We start from the raw sequence: 24458 nt of genomic DNA, 5'->3' as shown, positions 1-24458 counted from the left end.
GGGAGATGGGAAGGAATTGGTGGGGCAGAGAAACCTGCATTCACACGAGAATTGTGCCAGGATGTCTAACAGATCCATTTCCAGAACCACGTTAGAAATGCACAGTCATGTCGACAAAGTTACAGGACACTGTGCATTCGGCTTCCACCCTCTTTACCACCTGGGATTCCTTAGTTTGTGTCCATTTCCTTTCTAACTCTGGTTCTAGTTTCTGGCCAAGATTTCAAAGGAGGTCTGTGGGACTATTGGGGGGGGGGGGGGGGGGGAAGAGTTTAAGCCAGAGGCTTAAATGAGATTCTAATTAAAGGGGCCTTTGACCCCAAAAGGTTAAGAATCACTGTTAGTTTTTCATGCATGGACACATGCCCCAGATACGTCCCAAACTCCCATGAGACTCTGTGGAAAATGTTGTAAAAGATGGGTAAGTAATTAAAAGAAACGTGTGATGAATATCACAACAGTAGATAAAAGCAATCAAACCTGAATTCAGGTGAAATTACAGAAAGAAAATCCATGGCATTTAATTAGGTTGCATTTTATTTCGATCCACGAAAACTTGCCTCCGAACAGAACTAGGAAGCAAATATTGTCTCAGGTTAAAAGGCAACTGCTATGCTTGAAGCTTACACTGAAAGCCAAACTCTCCAGCCCTTGACTATTTGCAGCCCCAAACGGCCAAAGGAACGTATTGGAACAAAGTCTGTGTGAACAGCGAGAGGCAACTCGTGTGTACCATTAGCAAAATAACCTGGGGGGGGGGGGGGGGGCCGGAGGGAACATTTTATATTCCTCAGTATCCAGTGGTGAGAGTTTACAAGTCTTGCGTTGCTTCCTATTGTACATGGCTCCATAGTGATGCCCAAAGTAGCGAAATATAGGCACACGGTTTACATTTGGTTGTCGAGTACTTCACAGAGTAACAGCAGCTCTAGAATTATCATACAGAGTTGTATTTCATGCTGCTAACAGCATCCCTCTGGTTAATAACACAGTGTCGGTTGACAGACATGGGCCTAGGGCTCGCACAGAAGGGATCCGGGGCGCATCCAGATAGGAGTATGAAAAGCGCGGGTGAAGCTGTTACTGGAAAACCACTTGCCGCGACCAGAGAGACTTGGCCACAGGCGGTCAGAGAACAGCAAACACAGAACGGAGTGCCAGGATGGGGTTTACAACCCCCCCCCCCCAAAAAAAATTGTTTACGACTTTACTACAGGAATCTTTCATCTGTTCAAAGCAGCACAAAACCGCCGCATGCCACAGAGAGGAAGCTCATGTTTGGACCTATCAGGAGCCATTTACCAAGCGCTCTCATCTCCGGTGCCTCTTGGTGGATCTTCAAACATTGACAGCAGCACTTGGATTTTTTAAGTCTCGAGTCAGCAAAAGATACTTAGATCAGAGGGTTGTTTTTTTTTTTTGTTTTTTTTTTTAATTTGGGCATTTTAAAGTTTAATAATTAAGCAAGGTTGACTATCGTATGTGAGAATAACTCCTAAAAGGATATGAAACATTTCCCAACTACAACACCATACATTGTTATCAGAATGCCGTATCACGTTATCAACGTCTAATATGGCTTTTTTTTTTTTTTTTGGGAATCAGGTTCGTTGATAAGATCAACTACTTTCTCATTTTAACAGCCTATTTTCCTTCTGCTAAAAGGGGTCTCTCTCTAGAATGTCTAGAATGCTTTAAAATCATTAACTGGCAGTCACGATTTAAGTTTGCAAACGCGGGTTCTGGGTCTGAGTGAAATTTAAGAAGCATGTATGCCAGGCCAGTTCCACACGTGAAAAAGTGGGACTTTACGGGACACGGGTGACTGTGGTGTGGTAACTGTCTGACAGTCCCTTCCTTACATATTAGCACGAATCCTAAATCACTGACATTAAAAAAAGTCCACTATCACCTGCTGGGCGAGGCATTTTTACTATGAAGCCTTGTTAAAATTTCTCTCTAGGAGCACCTGGGTGGCTCAGTCAGTCAGGCATCCCACTTTGGCCCAGGTCATGATCTCGCGCTCAAGGGCTCGAGCCCCACACCGGGCTCTGGAACCCGCTTCAGATTCCGTCTCTCTCTGCCCCTCCCCTCCTTGCGCTCGGTCTCCCGAAATATAAACATTGTAACAAATCTTAAAAGAGAAGTTTCTTTCTAGACATGTCTCGTTGTTTCAAACCAAAAATAGCAACAGAAAATTGACCTTTTCAGGAAGACACCACCAGATGGTAGCATTGGATCAATGCTGTCCGTCGGAAGAAACTCCCGGTGTGTTTTAGCAGATGCCTCTTTGCTAGGAGTTCCTCTGGACGTTACGTCAAACCAGTATAATGCGGTGACAAACCAGGATGACGTAGTAACCACACTGGAAACTTCTACCTCATCTGCTTTTAGAACTCCGCAAACATGCCCCAGGCTCCCTGGTAGCTAATAAAACCAGCAAATCTAAGTGAAGCAAATATTTTATTTAAATCAGTTGTCAAATCACAGTTTATCCAAAGGAACTTAATGCAACGTTGTCCTTAAAAGAGTGGGCACAGATATGGCACAGACACAATCCAGTACCTAGCAAAATACCATCTGTAAAGAACCTGACTTACTTCATGCTGTGTGTGCATGTGGTCCAGCATATAAGAGTAGAATAAAAAACTTAAAATAGTCGATTACTTTTTGATAAGATGAAAAACATTTCACTACTTTGCCTCGGGATTCAAGCGCACTCATCTGTCCAAACGGCCACAACAATTCAGAGAAAAGGCTTAAAGTTAACCCGCTACTGAAAAAAACTCCCTTCCAACCCCCACTGGGCTAGAAAGAAAAATTTCACAGTAACAATGGAACCTTCTGTGTTTCCCCCCCAAAAAGCTTTTTATTTTTAGCACACTGTGCGGAACAGGAAAGTGAGCGATTTCAGAGCGGCCTGAAACACGGACCCGACCCTCAGTGGGTTTTGAAGTACGAACCGTAGCTTCTGATCAGGAATGTTGTTTCTAAGGAAGCTGCTGTCACAGGTTACAGCTGAGGCTTAGAGCTTCCACCACATCCTGCGTGATACAAAAGGAATGCACCGTATTGTACATTTCCTTAATCGTTAAGGAAAAAAATATACAATAGATACAGGAGGGTTACTTAAAACATACATATAAATACATAAGGAATGATACTCCAGTTTGAGAAGCAGAACTAGGTGCGGCCAACTCCAGTTCCGGGTGGAGAATTTGGGACCTTAAATCAGAAACATTACATGGTATCGGCGGCGGGGAAGAGGGGTGGCCCTGCAGAGGACACGGGAAATGGCTGTAGCCCCCGATTGCTGCCTCAGGGTTGTCAGGGTGCTCCAGAGAGGAGGTCAGTCGCTGGGCCTGTTCTTCGGTTCGGAGTCTGAAATACTGGTCGTGAGTCTTTGTCAGCAGCGTTCATCTCCTCCTACTGCCTGTCTTCACATTCTGGTCTTGCAAACACACGGGGCAGAACTGTGGGAGGAAGAATCAAAAGTGAGTCAAGTCTCCTCTCCTCCCCCGTTCATTCCCCGAGCCGCGGAAGCCCCAACTCGCCGGAGTCCAGCCCCTGAGAAAGCGAGTGGGTTGGGGGCCCACGGCAGGTCGGGCTGGGTCACCAAAAACTGGCGGCTGTGGCTCCAGCATTCAGGCGCATCACACGCACTGGGGATTTTTTAAATGCTTGGCTACTACTACCGGTGGCCAAAAATGTTTTGTTTTTTTCCAGAGAGCTACAAACTACAATTTCCAGCTGTAGGATAAAAACTTACTTTGGGCTTCTAGTTCTGAGGAAAAATTCAATGAACTGGTAAGTATGGTGCTCTGAGCGCAACGTATTTCTTATGCCTTTGAGCCAAGCACGCAAACGCACACTTGGTGCGCACACACGTGCCCCGTTTATTTTCTCGGAAAGCAGTCACAGGGGGGTAAAACCAAGTCACTGTTTTCATGACACCAGTAAGACTGAACGGGTTGTCAGTGAGGGGGAAAAGGAAGGGAAGCTAGGCCTCCTGATCTACTTGACTGCTTTTTCCCCAACTGAAGGTTCTGCATAAAGTCGTAATTATTTAAACTCCCGCTTCCTTTATAGCAGATTTGCCACCAAGTGGCACGAAAGGGGAAAAAGTGTTTTGGAAGGAAAGGAAGCTCGCTTACGTGACGTTTTAGGATCCTGTGGGTTCTGATTTTGCTGGTTCTTCCTCTTGTTTCTGCGTCTCTCCCGGTGTCTGGGTTTCGATCTCTTCGTCTGACTCACCGTGGGCTTTTCCTTCCTGAAATTCTACTTCCTGGCCACCTTCCTCCTCTTTCAGCGCTGGTCCATCTGTGTCCAGGGACTCTTTGGTTAAGCCTCCTGAGGCCTCAGAATCTTCCAGGGCTGAGTGGTGGCTCTCAGGGTCATCAACAGCATCATCCTTTTCATCTTCCTGGGATTCAGACAGCGACTTCTCTATCCTTTCGCCTAACTCGGCACGATCGCCATCTTCTGGAATAGACTTTGTTCCAGTTGTTTCTTTCTTTTCCTCCGACGGGAGAACTGCCTCTTCGAGCTGCTGGTCGGTTACACCGGAACTTTCTACCTCCACGGCTGGAATCTCTTCGGAAGCTTCGCTCACAGCTTTGGAAACGTCAGAGTGGGTTTGTTCCACGGTGGTTAGCGTGGATTCTTCTTCGGCCGCCACGGTGTGTGTTTCGTCCTGTGCAGAGGCCTGAAGTTCCCTTTCTTTCTCCTCCATTTGCGGTCTAGCTTCCTGGGTGTCAGCTTGTATAGGTTGAGCCTGTGTCTGGAAATCAGTGGCTGTTTCTTCAGTACTTACTAACCGGTCAACAACGGTCTGGATCACATTTTGTACAAGTTTACTGCTCTCAGTCTCAAGTTTCCAAATCTCGTTTTCAGCCTTTAAATCTTCCTTGCTAGTTTCACTTACTTGGGCTTCCTGGCAACCAGCCGGCTCGTCCTCTTCATCTGAGGCCCGTTTCTGTGGTGTGGTTTCGTCTGCTTCCAGGTCAGCACTGATCCCTCCTTCAGGCATGGCCGATACGGCCTCCGGTACCGATTCCGGCTGAGACTCCGTCCCTGTGGGCACCTCGTCTTCCCCTGGCTGAGCAGTGAAGTCCTCATCTTTTGCAGAGGATTTTTCTTCTGGTATTAAATGTGCATCTGCAGATTCCAGGGTTTCAGGTGTTTCTAAAATCTTGACGGTTTCTCCCAAGACCTTCTCCTCCACTGCTGCAGCCGTTAGAGGTGATGACGGCTCAGAGCTTTGAGCTGGAGTTTCTGTGTATACCGCGTCCTCTTGAGCCAGCCCAGGAGAACTTTCTTCCAAACTGGTCACCTCCTTTTCCCCGTCGACGACGGCCACGCTAATCGTCTGCACCAGCTGCTTACTAAGCTCTTCAGATACTGTCACGGCTGGTTTTTGCTCAAGTTCTTCTTCACTCGCTTGGGTTGGCTTTGCTTCCGTTTTCTCCCTTTCTACTTCAACTACCAGCTCTTCCTCCACTTGGGTTGGAGGAGGTGGCGTGTGGCTCTGGAGTTCAGTATCATCATTCTTCTGAAATTCAGGTTCTTCGGTGACTTCACCTTCAAGGGCAACCTCCATGGTCTCTTTCTCACCGACCGTTGTTTCAGTGTCTGTAGATACCTCAGGGCCTTCAACAAGCGGTGTGCCTTCGGCTTCCCGGTCACTAGACTGGCCGTCCTCTTCCGTCACTTCAGTCTTTGAAAGAACGGGTACAGTTTCCACTGATACCTCTTCATCTGTATGTTCCCGAACCTCTTCCATTTTTGAATGTCCTGTATCTTCTTCCTGGGATTGAAGACTAGAAGGTGCTGGAGGCATCTGTTCTGGTGCAGGAACGGCCTCTGCTTCTGTGATCTGTGACTGTACCCCAGAGGCGACCTCGGGATCTTCGTGGATGTCTGTCATCTTCTCTTGCTGTGTTACATTTAGAGCCTCAACATCTGCTACTGGGGTGCTTCCGTTGGTCTCGCTGTCGGTAAGGGTTTCAGCTGAATCGGGAGCAACAGCCTGTTCTAGAATAAATTCTGATTTTACCCCAACCAAGGTTTCAGCTGGACAAGTGGTTCTAAGCTCACTAGGCTCTACACTGTCTGCGACTCGAGGAACTTGTTCCAAGCTTTCGGGGGTGGCCTGTACAACCACCTCCTCCTGTGTCAAGGTCTCGGTCTCAGTTTCTTCTACGTGTACTTCTGTCACTACGTCCGTCTCTTTCTTCAGATCCGGCTCTTGAGAACCCTCTTCCGCGTCCACCTTCTCTGGAATTCCGGCCCCTACTTCCTGCACTGTCTGCATCGTGTCTCCTGGCCCTCTGGCGTCGGGCAACTGTGATTCCTCCCTAACTTTTTCTGCGACTGCCTGCAGGACCTCTTGAGTTCGCCTCTCTTGGTCTTCTATGTCTGGCACACCGCCTTCCACCTCCTGAACTGGCGTCGCTTCCTCTGTGGTGACTGGAGAGTCAGTTAACTGAGAAACAGCTGAGACCATGTCGGTGGTCTCTTCAGCACCAGATGCTTCTGCTGCTTCTTCGGCACAAAATGCCTCCGTAGTTTCCGCAGCTGTCACGGCTTCAGAAGTCAACTCCACCTCGCTGACGACTGTGTCGTCAATGGCGTCTTGACCCTCTGGCAGAGTTTTGGCAACAACGGGGGTTTCCTCTGCAAGGACTTCCCCTTCAGATGCCTCCTCAGTTAGGGGTCTGGCTTCCTCTTCTGTTTGTTCAAGAGGTTCTGTCACTGAGGCAGATATCCAAGAGGGTGACCTTTCTTCAACACTGCTAAGAGCCCTGGCCCCGTCAACAACAGTCACAGCCACAGCATGAACCAGAGTCGGACCGAGCTCCTCTGACACAGAAACAGCTACCTTTTGCTCAGGCTTCTCCTCGCCCTTCTGGGCTTGCTGTGCTTCGGTTTTCTCCCTTTCTACTGCATCGTACTCGGACAGAGGTACCACAGCTGGGACATCAGAATCATCTTCGTTGACCTCTGTTGGCCCCGTGTCTTCAACGGTGGCTTGTTCCGGTTTCCCATCTGACCTTTTCTTCCTCCGCCCGGGAATAAATTTCTTAATTGAAACCCAAGACTCTTCTTTCCCGGGTTCGACATCTGAAGCTGAATGTTCTAAGCCAGGCCCAGTTACGGAGTCTTCGCTCTTCTCCTCCAGTTTTGACTTGGATTTTTTCCTTGGAGTAACTAATCTTTTAAATGACTCCCAGGTGGAAACGCCCTCCCCCTCAGAGGGGCTCCCAGCTTGCTCGGGGGAGGAGCTTCCTGGCCCTTGATCGTGTTCCTGGGAACTAGCGAGGGCAGCATCTGGTCCCGTTTCTTTGTCTTTTCCTGCATCTTCTGGCTTCTGGCCCTCTCCTCCCGCTGGTTTTGGTGCCGCTTCGTCGTCAGAAGATGATGCTTTCCTTGCCCTTTTCTTGGACGATCCCACACAAATTAAAGCCTCCCAGGAGACTGAAGTATCCACCCTGCGCTTTGGTTCTTCGGGCTTTTGCTCCTCTCCGTTGCCTTTTGCTTCCTCTTGCGTCTCGGAGGCTGCGCTCTCCGTGGAAGACAGGGTGGCGCTCTTTACTTTCTCCAATTCGTCCTCCCTATCACTCTCCGAAAGCCTCCGGACACGCTTCTTGGGCGTCACCATCTTTTTGAAAGACGCCCAGGGAGTGACCCCTTCTCGCTTCTTCTCCCCGTCCGAAACAGCGCCTTCCTCGGCGTCCCCCTCTTGCTGTGCGTCCGCGACGCCTCTCTCCAGACACGTGATCTCCTCCGGTTCCTCGGGCGACGAAGCGGAGCTCTCGCCCTTCTGTTCGTCGGTACTGTCCGGAGACTCCGCTGCGGCTTGATGCTCCCCGGCCTCCTCGTCTCCTCCCCCTCGCTTCCCTTTCTGCTTCTTCCCGGAAAGCTTTTTCAAGCCGGTGCTGGTGAAGAGTTTCTTTAAAGGGCTTCCCTGCGCCCTCGTTCTCTCCTGCGAGGACAGCACATCCGCCTCGCTCGCGAGGCCCTCGGGGTGGGCGGGGGGCGCTTTCTCCTCGGGGCTCAGGTCGGCGGGGCGGCTGTGGTCACCGCCGGGGGCGCACGCTTCCGTGGCCTTCGCCGGCTCCGCCGCGGGCCTGGCTTTCTCAAGTTCAGCCGGGGTTTCCACAGCTGTTTCAGGTGGCGGGGGCTCCGCGGCTTCCGCTTCCTCCACCTCAGCTTCCTGCTCCTCGGTTTTCTTCTCTGCCGTGCTGACGTGGACTTCTGCGACGATCTCCACCTTGTCGTCGAATATTTCCGTCGCTAGAGGGGCGGGTTTCTCTTCAGGAGCCTCCTGCCCTTGGTCGTCGGAGGGCAGCTCCACTTTTTCATATTCCGCCGACAGTCGGGCCTCGCCGGCGCTCTCGGTGGCCTCCTGTGGCTGTGGCTGTTCAGGAGGAGCCGCTTTCTCAGAGGTCTCTTCCTGTTCTTGTGTGTCTCCCTTTTCTGGCTCTTGGTCCTTTTTCTTCTCTGAAGCTTCCAGCTCATCCTCCTTAGGCTTCCTGAAACTGGTCTTTTTTCTCCAGCCGGCCCAACCTTGAGTGAAGAATTTTTTGAAGGGTGACGCTGTCTCGCTGGCCAGGGGACTCGTCGGGGAGTCTAGAGATTTGGCGGGCTCCTTTTGCTTTTCTTCTCCATCTCTGCCTTCCTCTGCTGCTTGGCCAGACTCAGCTTGAAGCGAAATTTCCGTGGTGCTCTGCTCGTGTTTGAGGGCTTCTTCGGGTTTCTCTGTGGATTGTTTTAGCTCACTTTCTTTGGCTGTTGCTTCCCCGGTCTCCTGGCTGGGCTCCTGGTGGTCGCCAGCCCCGTCCGGCGTCCCTCCTCCTTCACCTTCGTCTTTTTTGACAGTGAGCAGTTGGACCGTGTCAGCCTTCTCGGTCTTATCCTTTTTTACAGTGAATTTAAAGCCGACAAACTTAAACACCTTCTTAAATCCAACATCGTTAGACTGGGACTCAGTAGGTTGTATTAGCTCTTCCAAATTGCTTTCTGAAGAAGGAATCTGTTCGATTATTTCAGGCACTTCCTCCTGCCCATCCTTTGTGATGTCGCCCACAACCGCTGAACCAGCAGCCATCTCTTTATCTGAGTCTCTTTCGCTCACATCTTCTGACTCTCTCTGTCCAACTATTAACAGAAAAAGGAGAGCAGTGGGGGAGAAGGCAGAAAATTATTACAGTTCAACAAAACCCTACATATTTTAAAAAACATAACCCATTTATACGTTCTTTAATGGCAGGCAATTCCAGGACAGAGTTAAAGTCTTATCAGTATTTGCAAATCTCAGTACATTAGGCAAACGCTACTTCTTTCAAAGGAACTTTAAGAATTCAGGTTTAAAGAGGGGCGCCTGGGTGGCTCAGTCGGTGAAGCGTCCACTTCGGCTCACGTCATGATCTCACAGTTCGTGGGTTCGAGCCCCGCATCAGGCTCTGCGCTGCCAGCTTCGAGCCCGGAGCCTGCTTCAGATTCTGTGTCTCCCCTTCTCTCGGCCCCTCCCGTGCTCATGCTGTCTCTCAATAAAAAACAGACGTTAAAAAAAAATTAAAGAAAAAAAAAAAAGAATTCAGGTTTAAAGATACTACTCTGCTCCTTCTGGTCCCCATGAAGGAAAAGTGAACACACTCAAGTACCAGCATAGTAAGCAGAAGTAGCTGCAGCATCACTAAGAGTGGGTCAGGCAGACGGCATAGGCTCTGTTGCAATGCAAAACAGAATCAATCATCACACCCATGATCTAGAATCCACCCCGTTTTGGGGCGCCTGGGTGGCGCAGTCGGTTAAGCGTCCGACTTCAGCCAGGTCACCATCTCGCGGTCCGTGAGTTCGAGCCCCGCGTCGGGCTCTGGGCTGATGGCTCAGAGCCTGGAGCCTGTTTCCGATTCTGTGTCTCCCTCTCTCTCTGCCCCTCCCCCGTTCATGCTCTGTCTCTCTCTGTCCCAAAAATAAATAAACGTTGGAAGAAAAAAAAAAAAATTTTTAAAGAATCCACCCCGTTTAGGAGAAATAAGCTAAAGAATAACAAAAAGTAAGAATCCAGACAAATCTAAGGAGGGACATTCTATGTGATAACTAGCTGGTCTCTGTAACAAGTCCCAAAAAACGGACCAGGGCTCCACAGGGAAATTCCAGGCCGGGTCAGGCAAAGTGAGGAACAGAAAGGAGGTGCTCCGTAACACCACCCAGAAGCGTGTAGAATCGTTATGTCTACGCTTGAAACTAATGTAACATTGTGTATCAACTATACTCAAATAAAAAAATGTTTTTAAAAAGGTGGCATCCAAAAGCTGAAGCATGGCAAACAACAATGACAATGATGGGTCACAAAACGAGAGTCCACGAATCAAGAGTGATACTAAAAAAGTAACTAGGGAACAGGCAGTATTTCCTTATGAGAAAGACCAATCAATAAATCTAGATTACCTTCCACTTTGATCTATAGTCATTCTCTTTAGAATTCAAAATTCTACTGCATCGGGATTCACATATTATGTATTAAGGACAAGAGTTAACAAAGATGTTTCTTTTATAGCCAGTTACATAGGCTCTTCCTAGACCAGGACAAACAGCTGTTCAGCCTTCAAGATGTGGAGCGATGTGGTATTTAAAGATGGACTTCTGTCATTCATCAAGTACGATACCCGTAAGTGGATTTTCTTTTGTAGTTATTTGGGGAGAAGAAAGCCATATTGTAGTTCGGGTCACCTGTAGGGCCAGTTGCACTGGACGTTTCCAGTTGCTTAGAAAGGTAAAAATCATTTCTCGTTATGTGAAATAGAAAGTAAAATGCAGCCCTGTTTCACGGCAAGTGTGGTTACGGGAAATTTTCCTCTTTTGAAGGTGGGCGTGACTGATAAATTTGGAGCTTGTCATATCACCATGAAAATCAGCCATTCAAAAAGAAACAAACAAAAAGACAGGGGCAGGGGAAGAGTTTTCATAGAAAAGAACACAAAGCAAGGAAACTGTCAGATTCCCTATAGCTGAAGTGGTTATTTTATCTGGAAAAGCCTAGGTGGCCGTTTGTCATTAGATGAAGGAAACCGCTCTTTACCCATACCTTTGTAATAACTCATTCAAAGATCCAGAAATGCTAGAAACCTTTGGGCGAAAGGCTGTCAGGAAACCTACAGTTTTAGAGTATTAACACACAGATCAAAAGGGAAAAACTTCCTTTACAGTGGCGAGATCTGGCAGGTACTGCCTTAAACTTAACATCCCTGATAACAGAACAAAACTGTCAGCATGCTTTCTGATGTGAGGCACTGAGAAGGCCAACAGATCACCTACAGTATTCCTACTAAAAATGTTTAATGGAATCTGTAAGGCAACAATCAGATAAATCAAGGAAGGCTATTCTAGAAGACAACTAGCTTGGTCTGACACATCAATGTCACAAGGGACAAAAATGAAACCAAAACGCACGTAGACTGTCCGCAAGTAACTTTCAAACAGTTTAAGGAGAGACACTGAGGGCTGGGGTGGGGGGCAGGGGAGAGAATGTGCTAAAATATCAGTAACTGGTGGATTAGGTCAAGTGTATATGGGTGTGTGTATTTGTCCGCAGTTTTTAAATTTAAAAACTCATGTTTAAAAAACAAGTCAGTGTGATGTAATAAAAGGGAGGGGTACTGAGCTAAATTAGTAAATTTAAAAAAGCATAACAGTAAGTCAGGCTGGGCATGGTCCTAGATTGGATATTAGTTAGGGCAAACTAACAAAAGGACGTTTTGGCTTTTCTTGGGAAAATGTGAGTATGATTTGGGATTAGAGGAGATGGGATTTTCACCAAAACGAAAGAGTTGAAGGTTACCACATAGTATATACAATACGATCACATTTAACCCCCACCCCCCCAACACATACACACCTACCTCACATATGATCTCTGGGGGATGGAAATGTGATATATTTTAGTTTGGCTTGTATCCATTTCCCTCTAGAATATGTACTGCTTTCTCTAACAAAAAAGTCAATTAAAGTGAACACAGAAAAGGTCTTCATTGTAATAATACACTTAATGCCCACAGAAGATGAAGCTCAGTAATTATAAACAGTATGCATACCAACACATAGAACATATCCATAAATATGTGAAATACAGATATATTTGGAAAGACAAAAACAACATGCTTCCCCAAATCCGTAACTTCACCCAGCTTATAGGATCTTTCTTTCCCACGAGAATAGTTTTATCCTTGATGTGAACTATTACAATCTGTGTCTACAAGTCTCCATCGCAGTACTGGGTGGGTTTTATTTTATTCTGCAGACCATAAGGAAGAGAAACTAAAGAAGTATTCTCATACTAAGCACATGGCACTGTGTGGACAGGGCCTTTGACCGTGACATCGTCGTCTCTACCTTTTTCTGTAAGAAATTCGCATTGGTTCTACCTGACATCAGCGTCTGAGGTAGCACTAAATAAATAACAAATTCAAAAAAAACAACAGAGAACTTAATATTTTAGACAGAGAAGGAGGTCTGAAGAAAACCAAGGGTCTCACTATTTTCATCTGAAGTACACTTCCTGATTTCCCTTTAAAAAAAAAAAATCACTACGAAATACACGTTTCTGAGCAACTTGAAGCTTTATAAAGAATAAAGAAATAATCAGCACCCACACTGTGGCAAACATTCCAACAGAAAGAAAAATTGAGACTGTCTAGATGTATGTCATTGGACTTCCTAGAGTATCCCCAGACACTTCTTCCGAGTCAGGAGACAGACCTCCTCCAGAAGTCCTCCGGGAATGCTCTTCCCATTATTTTTTGGCACCACGTATATAATCTTTTCAAATACAAAAATGCTGTAAATTTCCACGTGTTCCCATTATAAACCTGCTCGCGGTAAAGGTTAAAGGTTTCTTTGAGTTAAGTCCACTTCCATGACACGAACTACTTTCTACAAATTTCCCCAATGGTGCAAGGACATGCACAAGAAAAACCTTCCACACACCCTTTTAACGCCACACAAGAGATGTGACCTTTTTTTTAAAAAAAAAAAAAAAAAGTGTCTACTACCGCTGAAAATACGCTAGAGAAAAAAAGTTAAACCCCAACAATAAAGTCCGTTCTCGTACAATTTTACTAAAAATGTCCACGAATACACATTAAAAGTTTCCTGCCCGCAACGTAGGAGAGAAAAAGAACACTCCTCACCCAACCTTTCCAAAATTTATTAGAAAACGCGGAGACGTGTTGCTAACGCGGTGGGAGAAAACAGGTGGTGTACCTACCATCTTCCTCCCTGATTCCCCTCGATGCTCCCAAATCTGTTTCGATTTGAAATTTCTTAAATTCTGGGATGACTGGAATGTGTACGGTCAAAGCCAGAGAGACAAAGATTAACAGCTGTCAACCGGCAGAACAAAACAGCTATTGACCGTCCCGGCGCAGCCTGGCAATACGGAGTTGGTTCTCTTTAGACAGAGTGATAGACGGGCTGAACACATTTTTTTAAGGATCACAAGAGATGTTTAAATCCTAACTGGTCTGCCGTGTCTTTTGACCTAAGGAATCCCAGGAGCTAATGCTGTCACAACAGCCTTCCAGACTGGGCCACCGTTGGCCCAGGAGGGGCCTTTGTGCTCTGGGTTAAGAGCCACACAGCAGAACTCAGCCCTCATTCCAGCTTCTACTTCCCTTCCGCACCCTCCCGAGCCGGGACAGACCTTCCAGGGAGGCTCTGCTTCCTAAAATACCTCTTTGATCACAAAGTGATGCTGTAACCTACCCCTAATGGCTGCAGGACTTCCGACACAATCTTCCAAGCCACCCAGCCTGGCAACCAAGGGTCAATTAGTTGCAGCCACCACCACGACCAACAAAAAAGCCAGCTCCGACCACACCTTCCACGTTACAGGTGCCTGTTCTGCCCCAAACCACGGGCGATGGCTGGGAAACGCACTGGAACCTGGATTCCATCTTTCAGCCTCCTTTCCTGTTACGCAGTCGGCTACACATTCCCCACGGTGAGGCCGAACAAGCAAGGCCCGTCTGTCCTGTGCCACATCCCCCATTCGCTCTCCTCCAAGCTGTTTCTGGCCGTTGGTAAATGCTAGTGATTTTTTGAGACCTGTATCATGTTCTCTTTATACTCTTGTACAAAGACTTTCCCAGGTGACCCCGGCAGGCCACCACCTCGGGCCAAGCCCGACGCCCCTCTCACGCCTGAGTCCTCGGGCTGTGTCCTTTCCTAGCAGGAAGCGGCGTGCGTGCGGCCTGGGTCCGGGTGGGGTCACTGCTCTGGGAGCACAGGCTTTGGGCACATGCTCCACCGCCGCTCCGGCCCGCAGCAAACGAGACACGACCCAGGAGCGGCAGGGCGGGCTTCGTATTCGAGCCGGGCCGCTGGGTCATCCGAACCCCGGGGCGTCGGCTGTACCGGGGCCGCCGGGTCCCTTCCCAACACCTCCCCGCGGGCTTCCGTGCCGAGGGCTTGGTCAGAGCAAGGGAAAGGAGGCAGGCTGGAAGCCCCCACGCCGAGGGGCGGCCGGCACTCATGAAAGGTCCAGCGGGTGGCTCTCAAAGCTGACCCACCCGCCGCGTCCCCGGGCCGACAGCCACCAGGGGGCGCGCTACTCACGGCAAAGGTTACTCCACCAGGGCATCGTGTGCACCCTCCGGCAGGGGCAGCGCCACAGGGCCGGAGAAGGCCCAGGCTTCTTCCCACGGCTGCCCCATCGCGGGACGGACACCGGTGCCGATGCCGAGGGCGCCCCCTGGGGGTCACCGCGTGCGTCACAGAGGGCACAGTCTCCTCGTGGCCCAGTGGCCGAGGGCTTTGGTTTCACGCGCCTTCAAAGAAGGGTCCCTGGGGGCCCTGTGCTTCACCTCGATGTGATCTCTTCAAACTCACGCCCATTCGAGTACCAAAACTCTCGTGGCTAAATGACTGCCAAACCGCTAAACCTAAATACTGCTGGATCCCTGACCCGCCTCCTTATCTGAGCCAGAAGGCAGGTGCCCTCCAAAATCGCAATACGGGGCGATGGCTCAAGGGATAGCGGGATCTTGTGCATGAGTTTGTTCAGTTTCAAAAACTTTCAATGTCTTGAGTATTAGAACAAGAACCGGGGACGTCACGCAGGTTCCCACCGCAAAGCTCTCATTTAGAGTCACAAAGGCTTAGGGTTTGAAGGGAGAGTTCACCTTGTCCCTCCAACTGGGGAGTAAATGGACTTCAAAAATGGTTATGTGGGAAATGCAAAATGGTACAAACACTCTGGAGGGCAGTTTGGCAGTTTCCCACAAAACTGCACATATTCTTACCATGTCCCGTGCCCCCTGGTACTTCACCCAAATGAGCTGAAAACACGTCCACACAAAAACCTGCATATGGATGTTTATAGTTATGTTAATAGCTTTATTCGTAATTGCATACACTTGGAAGCAACCAAGATGTTCATTATGTGAATGGATGAATAAACTATGGTGCATCCAGACAATGTAATATTATTCAGTGCTAAAAAGAAATGAGCCAGCAGAGCCATGGAAAAATACGGAGGAACCTTAAATGTGTATCACTGAATGAAAGAAGCCAATCTTTAAAGGGTATGTATGTATTGTATGATTCCAACCATATGACATTCTGGGAAAGGCAAAACTACAGGGACAATAAAGAGGTCAGTGTTGCCAAAGGTTGGAAGCGAAGTAAGGATGAATCGACAGGGCACAGAAGATGTTCACAGCAGTGAAACGAGCTATCCCTCGACAACATGGTTTGAATCGTGCAGTTCCACTTATATGTGGATTTTTTCAATACGTACAACACAATACTGCAAATGTATTTTCTCTTATCGTTCTTTTTTTTTTTTTAACATGTTTATTTTTGATAGGGGGGAGGGGCACAGAGAGAGGGAGAGCAAGAATCTCAAGCAGGTTCCATGCTGTCAGCGCAGAGCCCGAGGCAGGGCTGGAACCCACAAACCGAGATCATGACCTGAGCCGAAATCAAGCGTCACCCAGGCACCGTCCTTGCTTATGATTTTCTTAATAGCATTTTCTTTTTCTAGCTTACTGTATTACAAGAATAGAGTATATCATACATATAACATGCAAAATATATGTGAATCAACTGTTTACATTATCAGTAACACTTCCAGTGAACAGCAGGCTAATAGTAGTTAGGTTTTGAGGGGGAGTGAAAATTTGTATATGGGTTTTCAACTGGGGAGCCCTAACCCCCATGTTGTTCACGGGTCAACTATATACCATGAGGCAATACAGGTGGATACATAGGATTATCGCATCATCTGTTCAAAACCCCAGAGTGAGCCCTAATATAAACTAGAGACTTTGGGGGATAATGACATGTCAATGTAGTTTCATCAACTGTAACAAATGTACCACTCTGGTGCGGGATTTGTTAGTGGAAGAGGGATTGGATGGCACATGTGAGGGGGGCAGGGCGCATATAGGAACTCTCTACTTTCTACTCGTTTTTGCTATGAACCTAAAACTGCTCTAAAAAAACACACTCTATTTTTTTTTAATGGTCATAGGACTTGGCCAGTGTCATATAATGGGGGTGTGGCATCTCTGGGGGACCAACGGCTGGAGAGAAACACTTAGAGAGTCAATGCATTAAAAAGGAACAAGGAGCGCCTGGGTGGCTCCGTCGGTTAAACGTTCGACTTCGGCTCAGGTCATGATCTCGTGGTCTGTGAGTTCGAGCCCCGCGTCAGGCTCTGTGCTGACAGCTCAGAGCCTGGAGCCTGTTTCAGATTCTGTCTTCCTCTCTCTGACCCTCCCCCATTCATACTTTGTCTCTCTCTCTGTCTCAAAAATAAATAAACATTAGAAAAATTTTTTTTAAAAAGGAACAAAAAAAGTGTCTTTTTAAAGGAAAAATTAATTTCATACACTTTCAAAGTGCTAAAATTCTTACTTTCCATAAATCATGATAAGATTTTATAATTTGTCAATGGAACTTACAACAAGAAAAAGTATTTAGACATCTCAACTCCCACACTTGGATGGGAAAACTGCTATCATGTCTGATGTAGACAGCAATTTAAATTCTATCTATTGCAGTGTAAAAAGCAGTTTTTCATGGTTATAGTCATGCTATTAAAAAAAAGAAAGAGGGGCACTTGAGTGGCTCAGTCAGTTAAGTGTCCGACTTGGACTCAGGTCATGATCTCATGGCTTGTGAGTTTGAGCCCCACGTCGGGCTCTGTGCTGACAGCTCAGAGCCTGGAGCCTGCTTCAGAGTCTGTGTCTCCCTCTCTCTCTGCTCCTCCCCCACTCACACTCTGTCACTCTCTCTCTCAAAAATAAACATTTTTAAAAAATAAAAAAATTTAAAAAAATAAACAGCAGTGCTATCGACAATAGCCAAAGTATGGAAAGAGCCCAAATGTCCATCAACTGATGAATGGATAAAGAAGATGCGATATATATGTACAATGGAACATTACTCAGCAATCAAAGAGGATGAAATCGTGCCATTTGCAACTACGTGGATGGAACTAGAGGGTATGATGCTAAGTGAAAGAAGTCAGAGAAAGACAAATACCCTATGACTTCACTCGTATGTGGAATTTAAGATATAAAACAGATGAACGTAAGGGAAGGGGGAGCAAAAATAGAGAGGGGGACAAACCATAAGAGACTCATAAATACAGAGAACAAACTGAGGGTTGCTGGAGGGGTTTTGGGTCAGCGGATGGACTGATTGGGCAAGAAGCATTAAGGAGGACACTTGTTGGGATGAGCACTGTGTGTTACATGCATGTGATGAGTCACTGGATTCTACCACTGAAATCATTATTGCACAAAAAATTAATTAAAAATTAAAATTAAAAAAAAAACACATATATCCTACCCACCCACTCACGGACAGTGATTCTAAAGATCACTTGACCTTTATTTTGCAACCATTATGATAAAAACTGGATAAGGCAAGAATCAATGGGTGTCAGAGTATGTGGGATATTTACATGTTTAATAATTAAAAGGGTGGGAAGCCCTATACAGTGGAGAAATTGGGCAAGAACTTAACATTAACCGGGGCACCTAGGTGACTTCGTTAAGCATCGGACTCCCCTGATTTCAGCTCAGGTCATGATCTCATGGTTCCTGAGTTCGAGCCCTGCATCCGGCTTTGCACCGACAGTGTGGAGCTGGTTTGGGATTCTCTCCCTCTCTGCTCCTCCCCCACTCTCACGGGTACACACTCTCCCTCTCTCTTTCAAAATAAACACAGAGGGGTGCCTGGGTGGCTCAGTCGGTTGAGTGTCCAACTCTTGGTTTCCGCTCAGGTCACGATCTTACCGTCGTGGGTTCGAGCCTCACATCGGGCTCTGTGCTGACAGCGTGGAGTCTGCTTGGGATTCTCTATCCGCCCCCTGCTAGCTCCCTCTCTCTCAAATAAATAAGCTTTAAAAATTTAAAAATAAATAAGTAACCTACAGGTAAAATAGGAGAAAAAAAAACACACTAAGGAGGGTGGTGGGAGTGGGGAGAGGAGAGCTATACATTCAAACACGTCAATGTCTTAAAGGAGAAAAGCTGTAGAAATGTTCCAGATTAAAAGAAGCTAAAGAATATGATGCATTAAGACTGAAGATGATCTTACAATGCAAGGTGAGAAACGCTAAAAAGGACACTGTTAAATTAGCTGACAGAATTTGAATAGGTATGGTACATTATATACTACTGTAATAACGTAAATATATGATACGAATAACCATTCTCTGGATATAAAAGGGAGTATCTCTGAGCCCCTGGGTGGCTCAGTCGGTTGAGCGTCCAACTTCAGCGCAGGTCATGATCTCGCGGTTCGTGAGTTCGAGCCCCGCGTCGGGCTCTGTGCTGACAGCTCAGAGCCTGGACCCTGCTTCGGATTCTGTGTCTCCCTCTCTCTCTGCCCATCCCGTGCTTATGCTCTGTCTCTCTCTGTCTCTCAAAAATAAATAAATAAATGTAAAGACTATTTTTTTAAAAAAGGAAATATCTCTATCCTTAGGAAATAACATAAGTATTTAAGAGGAAATGATGACTATAACTTATCTGCAAGAGGCTCAGAAAATTTTTCATCTCCTGCCTATGTAAGACATAACAGGAACTTGCATGCTGGTTTTTGGGTTTTCTTAACACAGAGAGCAAAAAACTAAATAAAGAGGCAAATGAGGTAAAATGCTAACAATATATGAATCTAGATTAAGGGTAATTAGGTGTTTCCTGTACTTGTTTTTTTTATTTTTGCAACTTTCTGTTAAGTTTGAAGTCATTGTTCAAAAAAAAAAAATCACTCAAGGATGGGCTAAATAGAAAAAAGTGACTAAAAGGTACAAAATTTACAGTTATAAAAGAATCAAGGAGATTATTAATAGGAAAACTACTCTCTCCCAAACCCCCCAAAAAGAGACACAATTCAGGGAGAGGGGAAGATAAAAGAACAGAAGTTCTGGAGACAGACTGTGTTTAAATATCAGGTGCACCACATCTAGTACTGGGCCCTTGGGCAAATTTCCTGAAGTTTTTGTCCTGAATGTCCTCACCTGAAACATAGGTCACCTTTAGTACTTCCTGCTAAGGCTTCTTAGGAGGAAGTATCAGTCAGCTATCTATAAAACAATAAAACAAAAATTCTAATGGGTTTTTTCCCTCATTGTCGTCAAACAGAACTACTTAAGCATAATCTTTTTTTTCTTTTTTTTACCAATTCCAAAAATGATCTATAAATTGCAGGAGATTTTGAAATTTGAAAAATTGGAAAATGACCTTCATAAAGACAACGTCCAGAGATGACCACTATTAAGGAACTGTGATAGCTTTTTCTGGGTAAGTTATTTAATAGTCTTCGAAACTATGATATAATGGCTGCATAATTTCTTTTTGCCTCCCCCTATTGTTAGACAATTCGTCGGTCCCAATTTTTCACCACCACACTCTGCATCAAATATTCACCTGTATAAATCACTGTCCAAACCCCTGACCAGGTTTGAACAGAAGAGGGCAGTATTGAACAGCTTTCGGCTCTCCCAAACTGGAAACCTTGCAAATTTCCTAGACCAGAAGATTCAAAAATCTACCATACATAAGGCTTAGGTGCCTTTTCAAATTCTGTATAGTTGAATGCCATGTTATACCTAAATTACCTCTTTGACTCCCATCACAGATACCGAGGGGGGAAATGGGGCACAAACACCTTGGGTTGGCTCCCTCCCTCTCCTTTTCTTTATTTGCACCATGTGAGGATCCAGATCCTTTACCCCATTTTGGACCAAGGGCAAGTCTAACGCGGCCACAGCCTTTCTGTGTTGAACTAACTCCTTCCCCTGCTTTCCCAGCCAGGCTGTACGCAGCAAAATGAAATCACCGCGCGTTTCCCAGGTGCTGCCTGAAGGGGGAGCTCTCCAGACCCGACCATCCTCATTCCCATCCTTGTTCTAGCATGGGGTTAGCGGAAACCTTTTCACGGGTATTTTTAGGTGCTGTCTGCATGCCGGTTCTGAAAGAGTTAACGATCACAGCATGGGGAGCAAGGCTGCTGGCCTGGAGGAGAGGACCACAGACCAGCAGGTTTGGCTGCTGGGAGTGAAGGCAGCTGGTGAGAGACAGACGGCCAGGGACAATAACCTAGTTAACACAGGCCAGTGTGTGCGCCGAACCCAGGCTCGGCACAGTAGAATCCATTCAAAACCACACTCAGAAACGTTTCATTAATAAATTTACTTTTAAATGACCTCAAAACCTCCTCTACTATAACTTTCAACACATCGGCTCCATATAGGATCATCTGCTCTAGATTTGTCAGATTGGATAGGAAGAGGAAAATCAAAAAGCCCCGCTCATCGAAGCATCACTGATTGGGGGGATACACGTTCCTGGTGCCCGAAAAAGTCCTTCCCCAGAAACTAGTTTTAGAGTAGGCCTTTCTGATGTCACATGTCAGTATCTTTTCACTCATGGGGGATTCTGAACCGCCCAAATTACCCACTTTGAACACACTGCTGTTAATCCAGCTAGTTTCTCAAATGCCCCAAAAAAGCCCAAACACCGTGTTCGCTTATCCACTGCCGCGGGGACTGGGCTAGAACCCCCCGCATTCTTACCTGGCATCAAAGACCGCACACAGGCTTGGACAGGAAGCCGGTTAATGTGTCCACTGGAAAAGCCTCCAGGAGGGAGAGCTGGCACATGCGGGGTCCCCCCCACCCCACCCCACAGCCACTCACAAGGACGAGGACTGACTACAGTGCTCGCCATGGTCCACACACTCATGAGAGCCACGTTTCACACCACTTTGCCGGGTACACGGCTTGTGTTGACGTGTTTTCCCACGTCGACCATCAGTGGGAACAGCGTCACAGAAGTCTTGTTTCTCAAACAGACATTAGCGCAGAAACCATGCATTTCTATTCCCTTTGTCTGGAAGGAGGCCCTAATCATGTGCCCGTGTGAGAGAGTGCATCTGTTGAAAACATTACATTGGAAATGCAAAGGATGCTTTTAAAAACTTGTTTTAATGTTTATTTTTGAAGGGGAGAGGCACAGAGTGTGAGCGGGGGAGGGGCAGAGAGGGAGGGAGACAGAATCCAAAGCAGGCTCCAGGCTCCGAGCTGTTAGCACAGAGCCTGGTGCGGGGCTCGAACTCACAAGCCGTGAGATCACTCACCTGACTGAGCCGCTCAGGCGCCCCAAGAGGACTTGTTTTTTAAATTTATTTTAGTGATCCCTACAACCAACGTGGGGCTCGAGCTTAGGAACACAGAATCAAGACTACACGATCCTCTGACAGAGCCAGCCCAGGTACCTCAGAGAAGATGATGTTGAAAAATGATGGGGGCGCGCCTGGGTGGCTCAATCAGTTAAATAAATGTCTGACTCTTGATACTAATTTTGCCTCAGATCACGATCTCACGATTTGTGAGATCCAGCCCTGCCCCGGGCTCTGTGTTGACACCGCGGAAGCTGCTTGGGATTCTCTCTCTCCATCCCTCTCTCTCTGCCTCTCCCCTGTGTGCTCTTTCTCTCTCAAAATAAATAAATTCTAAAAAAATTAAAAAAATAAAAATGATGTACATCGGGCGCCTGGGTGGTTCAGGTGGTCACGCGTCTGACTCTTGATTTCGGCTCAGGTCACGAACTCAGTTTCATGGGTTTGAGACACAAGTCAGGCTCTGTACTGATGGTGTGGAGACTGCTTGGGATTTTCTCTCTCTCTGCCCCTCCCCTCTTTCTCAAAATAAATAAAGTTAAAAAAAAAAAAAAAGATGTACAAGGTGTTTTCATGCACTTAATTCTCTGAATATGCCCTAGAAGGAAAACCCTTAGGGTGAACCGACACAGTATATCAATGCTGGACACAAAAGAAAGTGCCAGTACAGCTTCTGGAAGCTGTCCTACCAGCAGAGACTTTGGGTAAGCTTGTTTGTCTTATGTTTCTCTAAGACAAATGAAGCGATATCCTTAAAAAGCGCAGACAGTGAAATGGAGAAGAAATGTGACACCCAGTAGTACTTATTTTCTGGAGCGAACACCCATAACAATAGTTTCATTTTTGAAAGCATAAGCCATTATTCTCTTTACTACAACATAGGAAAACTTGTAACAGAGCTTTAATAATAATCTCCTATGTATTTCTTAATATTTTGTAAAACTTTGTCATAGTAAGCCCTCTCAAAGTTAAACAAAAACAAGAAGTCTATGGACCGGGGAATATTAATGAAGTCAAACAAATTGAGAATAGATGAAAAGTATCTTTAATGATGTCTCAAGGAAGAAAACTTGGGGGTGCCTGGGTGGCACAGTCAGTTATGTGGTGGACTCTGGATTTACGCTCAAGTCATGATCTCGCAGTTCGTGAGATCAGGCCCCACACCAGGCTCCACACTGACAGTGCATGGAGGCTGATTCTGCTTCTCTCTCTCCCTCACTCTCTCTCTCTGAACCTCCTCCACTCACACTTGCTCTCTCTCAAAATAAACTTTAAAAAGTTAAGAAAGAGAGAGAGAGAAAGAAAGAGAGAGAGAGAAGCAGAAAGAAAGAAAGAAAGAAAGAAGAGAAACAGAAAGAAAGAGAAAGAGAGAAAGAGAGAGAGAAAGAAAAGAAACAGAAAGAAAGAAAGATAAAAGAAAAAAGAAAAGAAAAGAAAGAAAAAGAAAGAGGCAGAAAGAGAGAGAAAGAAAGAAAGAAAGAAAAGAAAAGAAAAGAAAAGAAAAGAAAGAAAGGAAAACTTGAAAGCATTTCATGTATAGAAACCCACTTTGGTAGACAATGATTACAGCTTTTTAGGTGTCACTTTCTACTAAACAATGTTTAATCTCCAGATAAATGTCCAGTTAGTCGACCCCAATTTTACGAAATCAGTCACAAGAGATCTATATTGTGCATGGGCCAATATACATTTTCCTTGTGAAAGTAACAATCCCCCAACTTCCCAAGTTTCAAAAGGGACATGATCCCCAAAAAGTCGCAGTGCTATTGTGGATGCTGTGTTCCTCACAGACACCCCACTCCAATGTCCACATATGCGATCAACAGTTCCAGGACCCAAAACCTGCAGTCTCTTTTCACTCTTCCAAATACTTAAGAGATTAAGACATAAAAGTATAACTTGTTCCTTTTAGTTTAGAATTTTAAAGGAAAAAAAAGTCTCACCTACTGCAAATTTTCAATGCTTTTATCCAAACGTAGCTCTCAAATTTCCATGGCACAACTACTGTGATTTTTTGGTCAGAGAAAAAGTGCAATATTGCAAAAGCTACAACACTAACTGAACCAGCGCGCTGTTCCCCAGGCACATCGGGCCTGCTGGCTGCTGACATCTGGATCTGGTTAACTCTCTCCTACGATCTGCAACATTGTCCTGGAGTTTTTCCAGAAATTCTCTACATTCTAAATCCTTCCCTTATATCCTACACACCCACTCCCCTTGTTCTAACGCTCATTAACCACAAAACCTCAAAGGGGAGATGTTTAAGTGGGATTAAAACTCAGAGAGGCAAAACCCCATATCGGAGGCGTACAGGTGAGTCACCATTGGCCTTGGCCTCAGTAGTGATGTTCAATGGTTCCTTATACATCTGGGCAGGTGAAAACAGGGGTAACACTGAACCAGTATTAACATCCCTTACACAGTGAGAAAGAGGCTCTTTACAAGGTACTCTACAGCTGTGCTTTTTCGTAGCTACGGAACACCAAGAAAAGCTTAGTTTTCGTCTTAAAAAGAGGGTTAAACAACCACTTTGTGCAGGATTCTCGCGGGGCATCAGGATAACTGCCACACAGATCGGGCAGTTGGCAAGTCACAGATGCTTCTGGTGTACACCAAAAAGCCTCCATGGGAGACACAAGCAGCCACGTGGAGGCTTCTCTTGTTATCTTGTAGTATGATTTGCATAGAGAAAGGCATTTTAAATCATCTAGAACTCGCATGAATGTTGGGATTCTTCCTTTCCCAGTCTACTTTAG

At 46.2% G+C, this 24458-nt stretch overlaps 1 protein-coding gene across 4 annotated transcripts in view; it reads right to left on the bottom strand.

Annotated features, from left to right (window-relative positions):
* Positions 1 to 2446: 2446 nt before the first annotated feature.
* The window catches only part of AKAP12 (A-kinase anchoring protein 12), a 104348-nt gene continuing 82336 nt past the window's right edge, over positions 2447 to 24458 (bottom strand). For 2 of the 4 annotated variants that reach the window (XM_047859578.1, XM_047859580.1), the window contains 2 exons: positions 4155 to 9159; positions 2447 to 3473 (listed from right to left, as the gene is read on the bottom strand). In XM_047859578.1, coding sequence (XP_047715534.1) covers positions 4163 to 9159 — 4997 coding nt within the window. In that variant the 3' untranslated portion in view covers positions 2447 to 3473; positions 4155 to 4162. Of the gene's footprint in view, positions 3474 to 4154; positions 9160 to 14619; positions 14731 to 24458 lie in introns of those variants that run through there. The other 2 variants (XR_007152304.1, XM_047859579.1) reach the window with 2 other exon arrangements.

Source organism: Prionailurus viverrinus, chromosome B2 (assembly GCF_022837055.1).
Source record: "Prionailurus viverrinus isolate Anna chromosome B2, UM_Priviv_1.0, whole genome shotgun sequence".
Lineage (NCBI taxonomy): Eukaryota > Metazoa > Chordata > Mammalia > Carnivora > Felidae > Prionailurus > Prionailurus viverrinus.
Note: the sequence above shows the minus strand (reverse complement) of the source record. Positions and strands in the feature narration are given on the sequence as shown.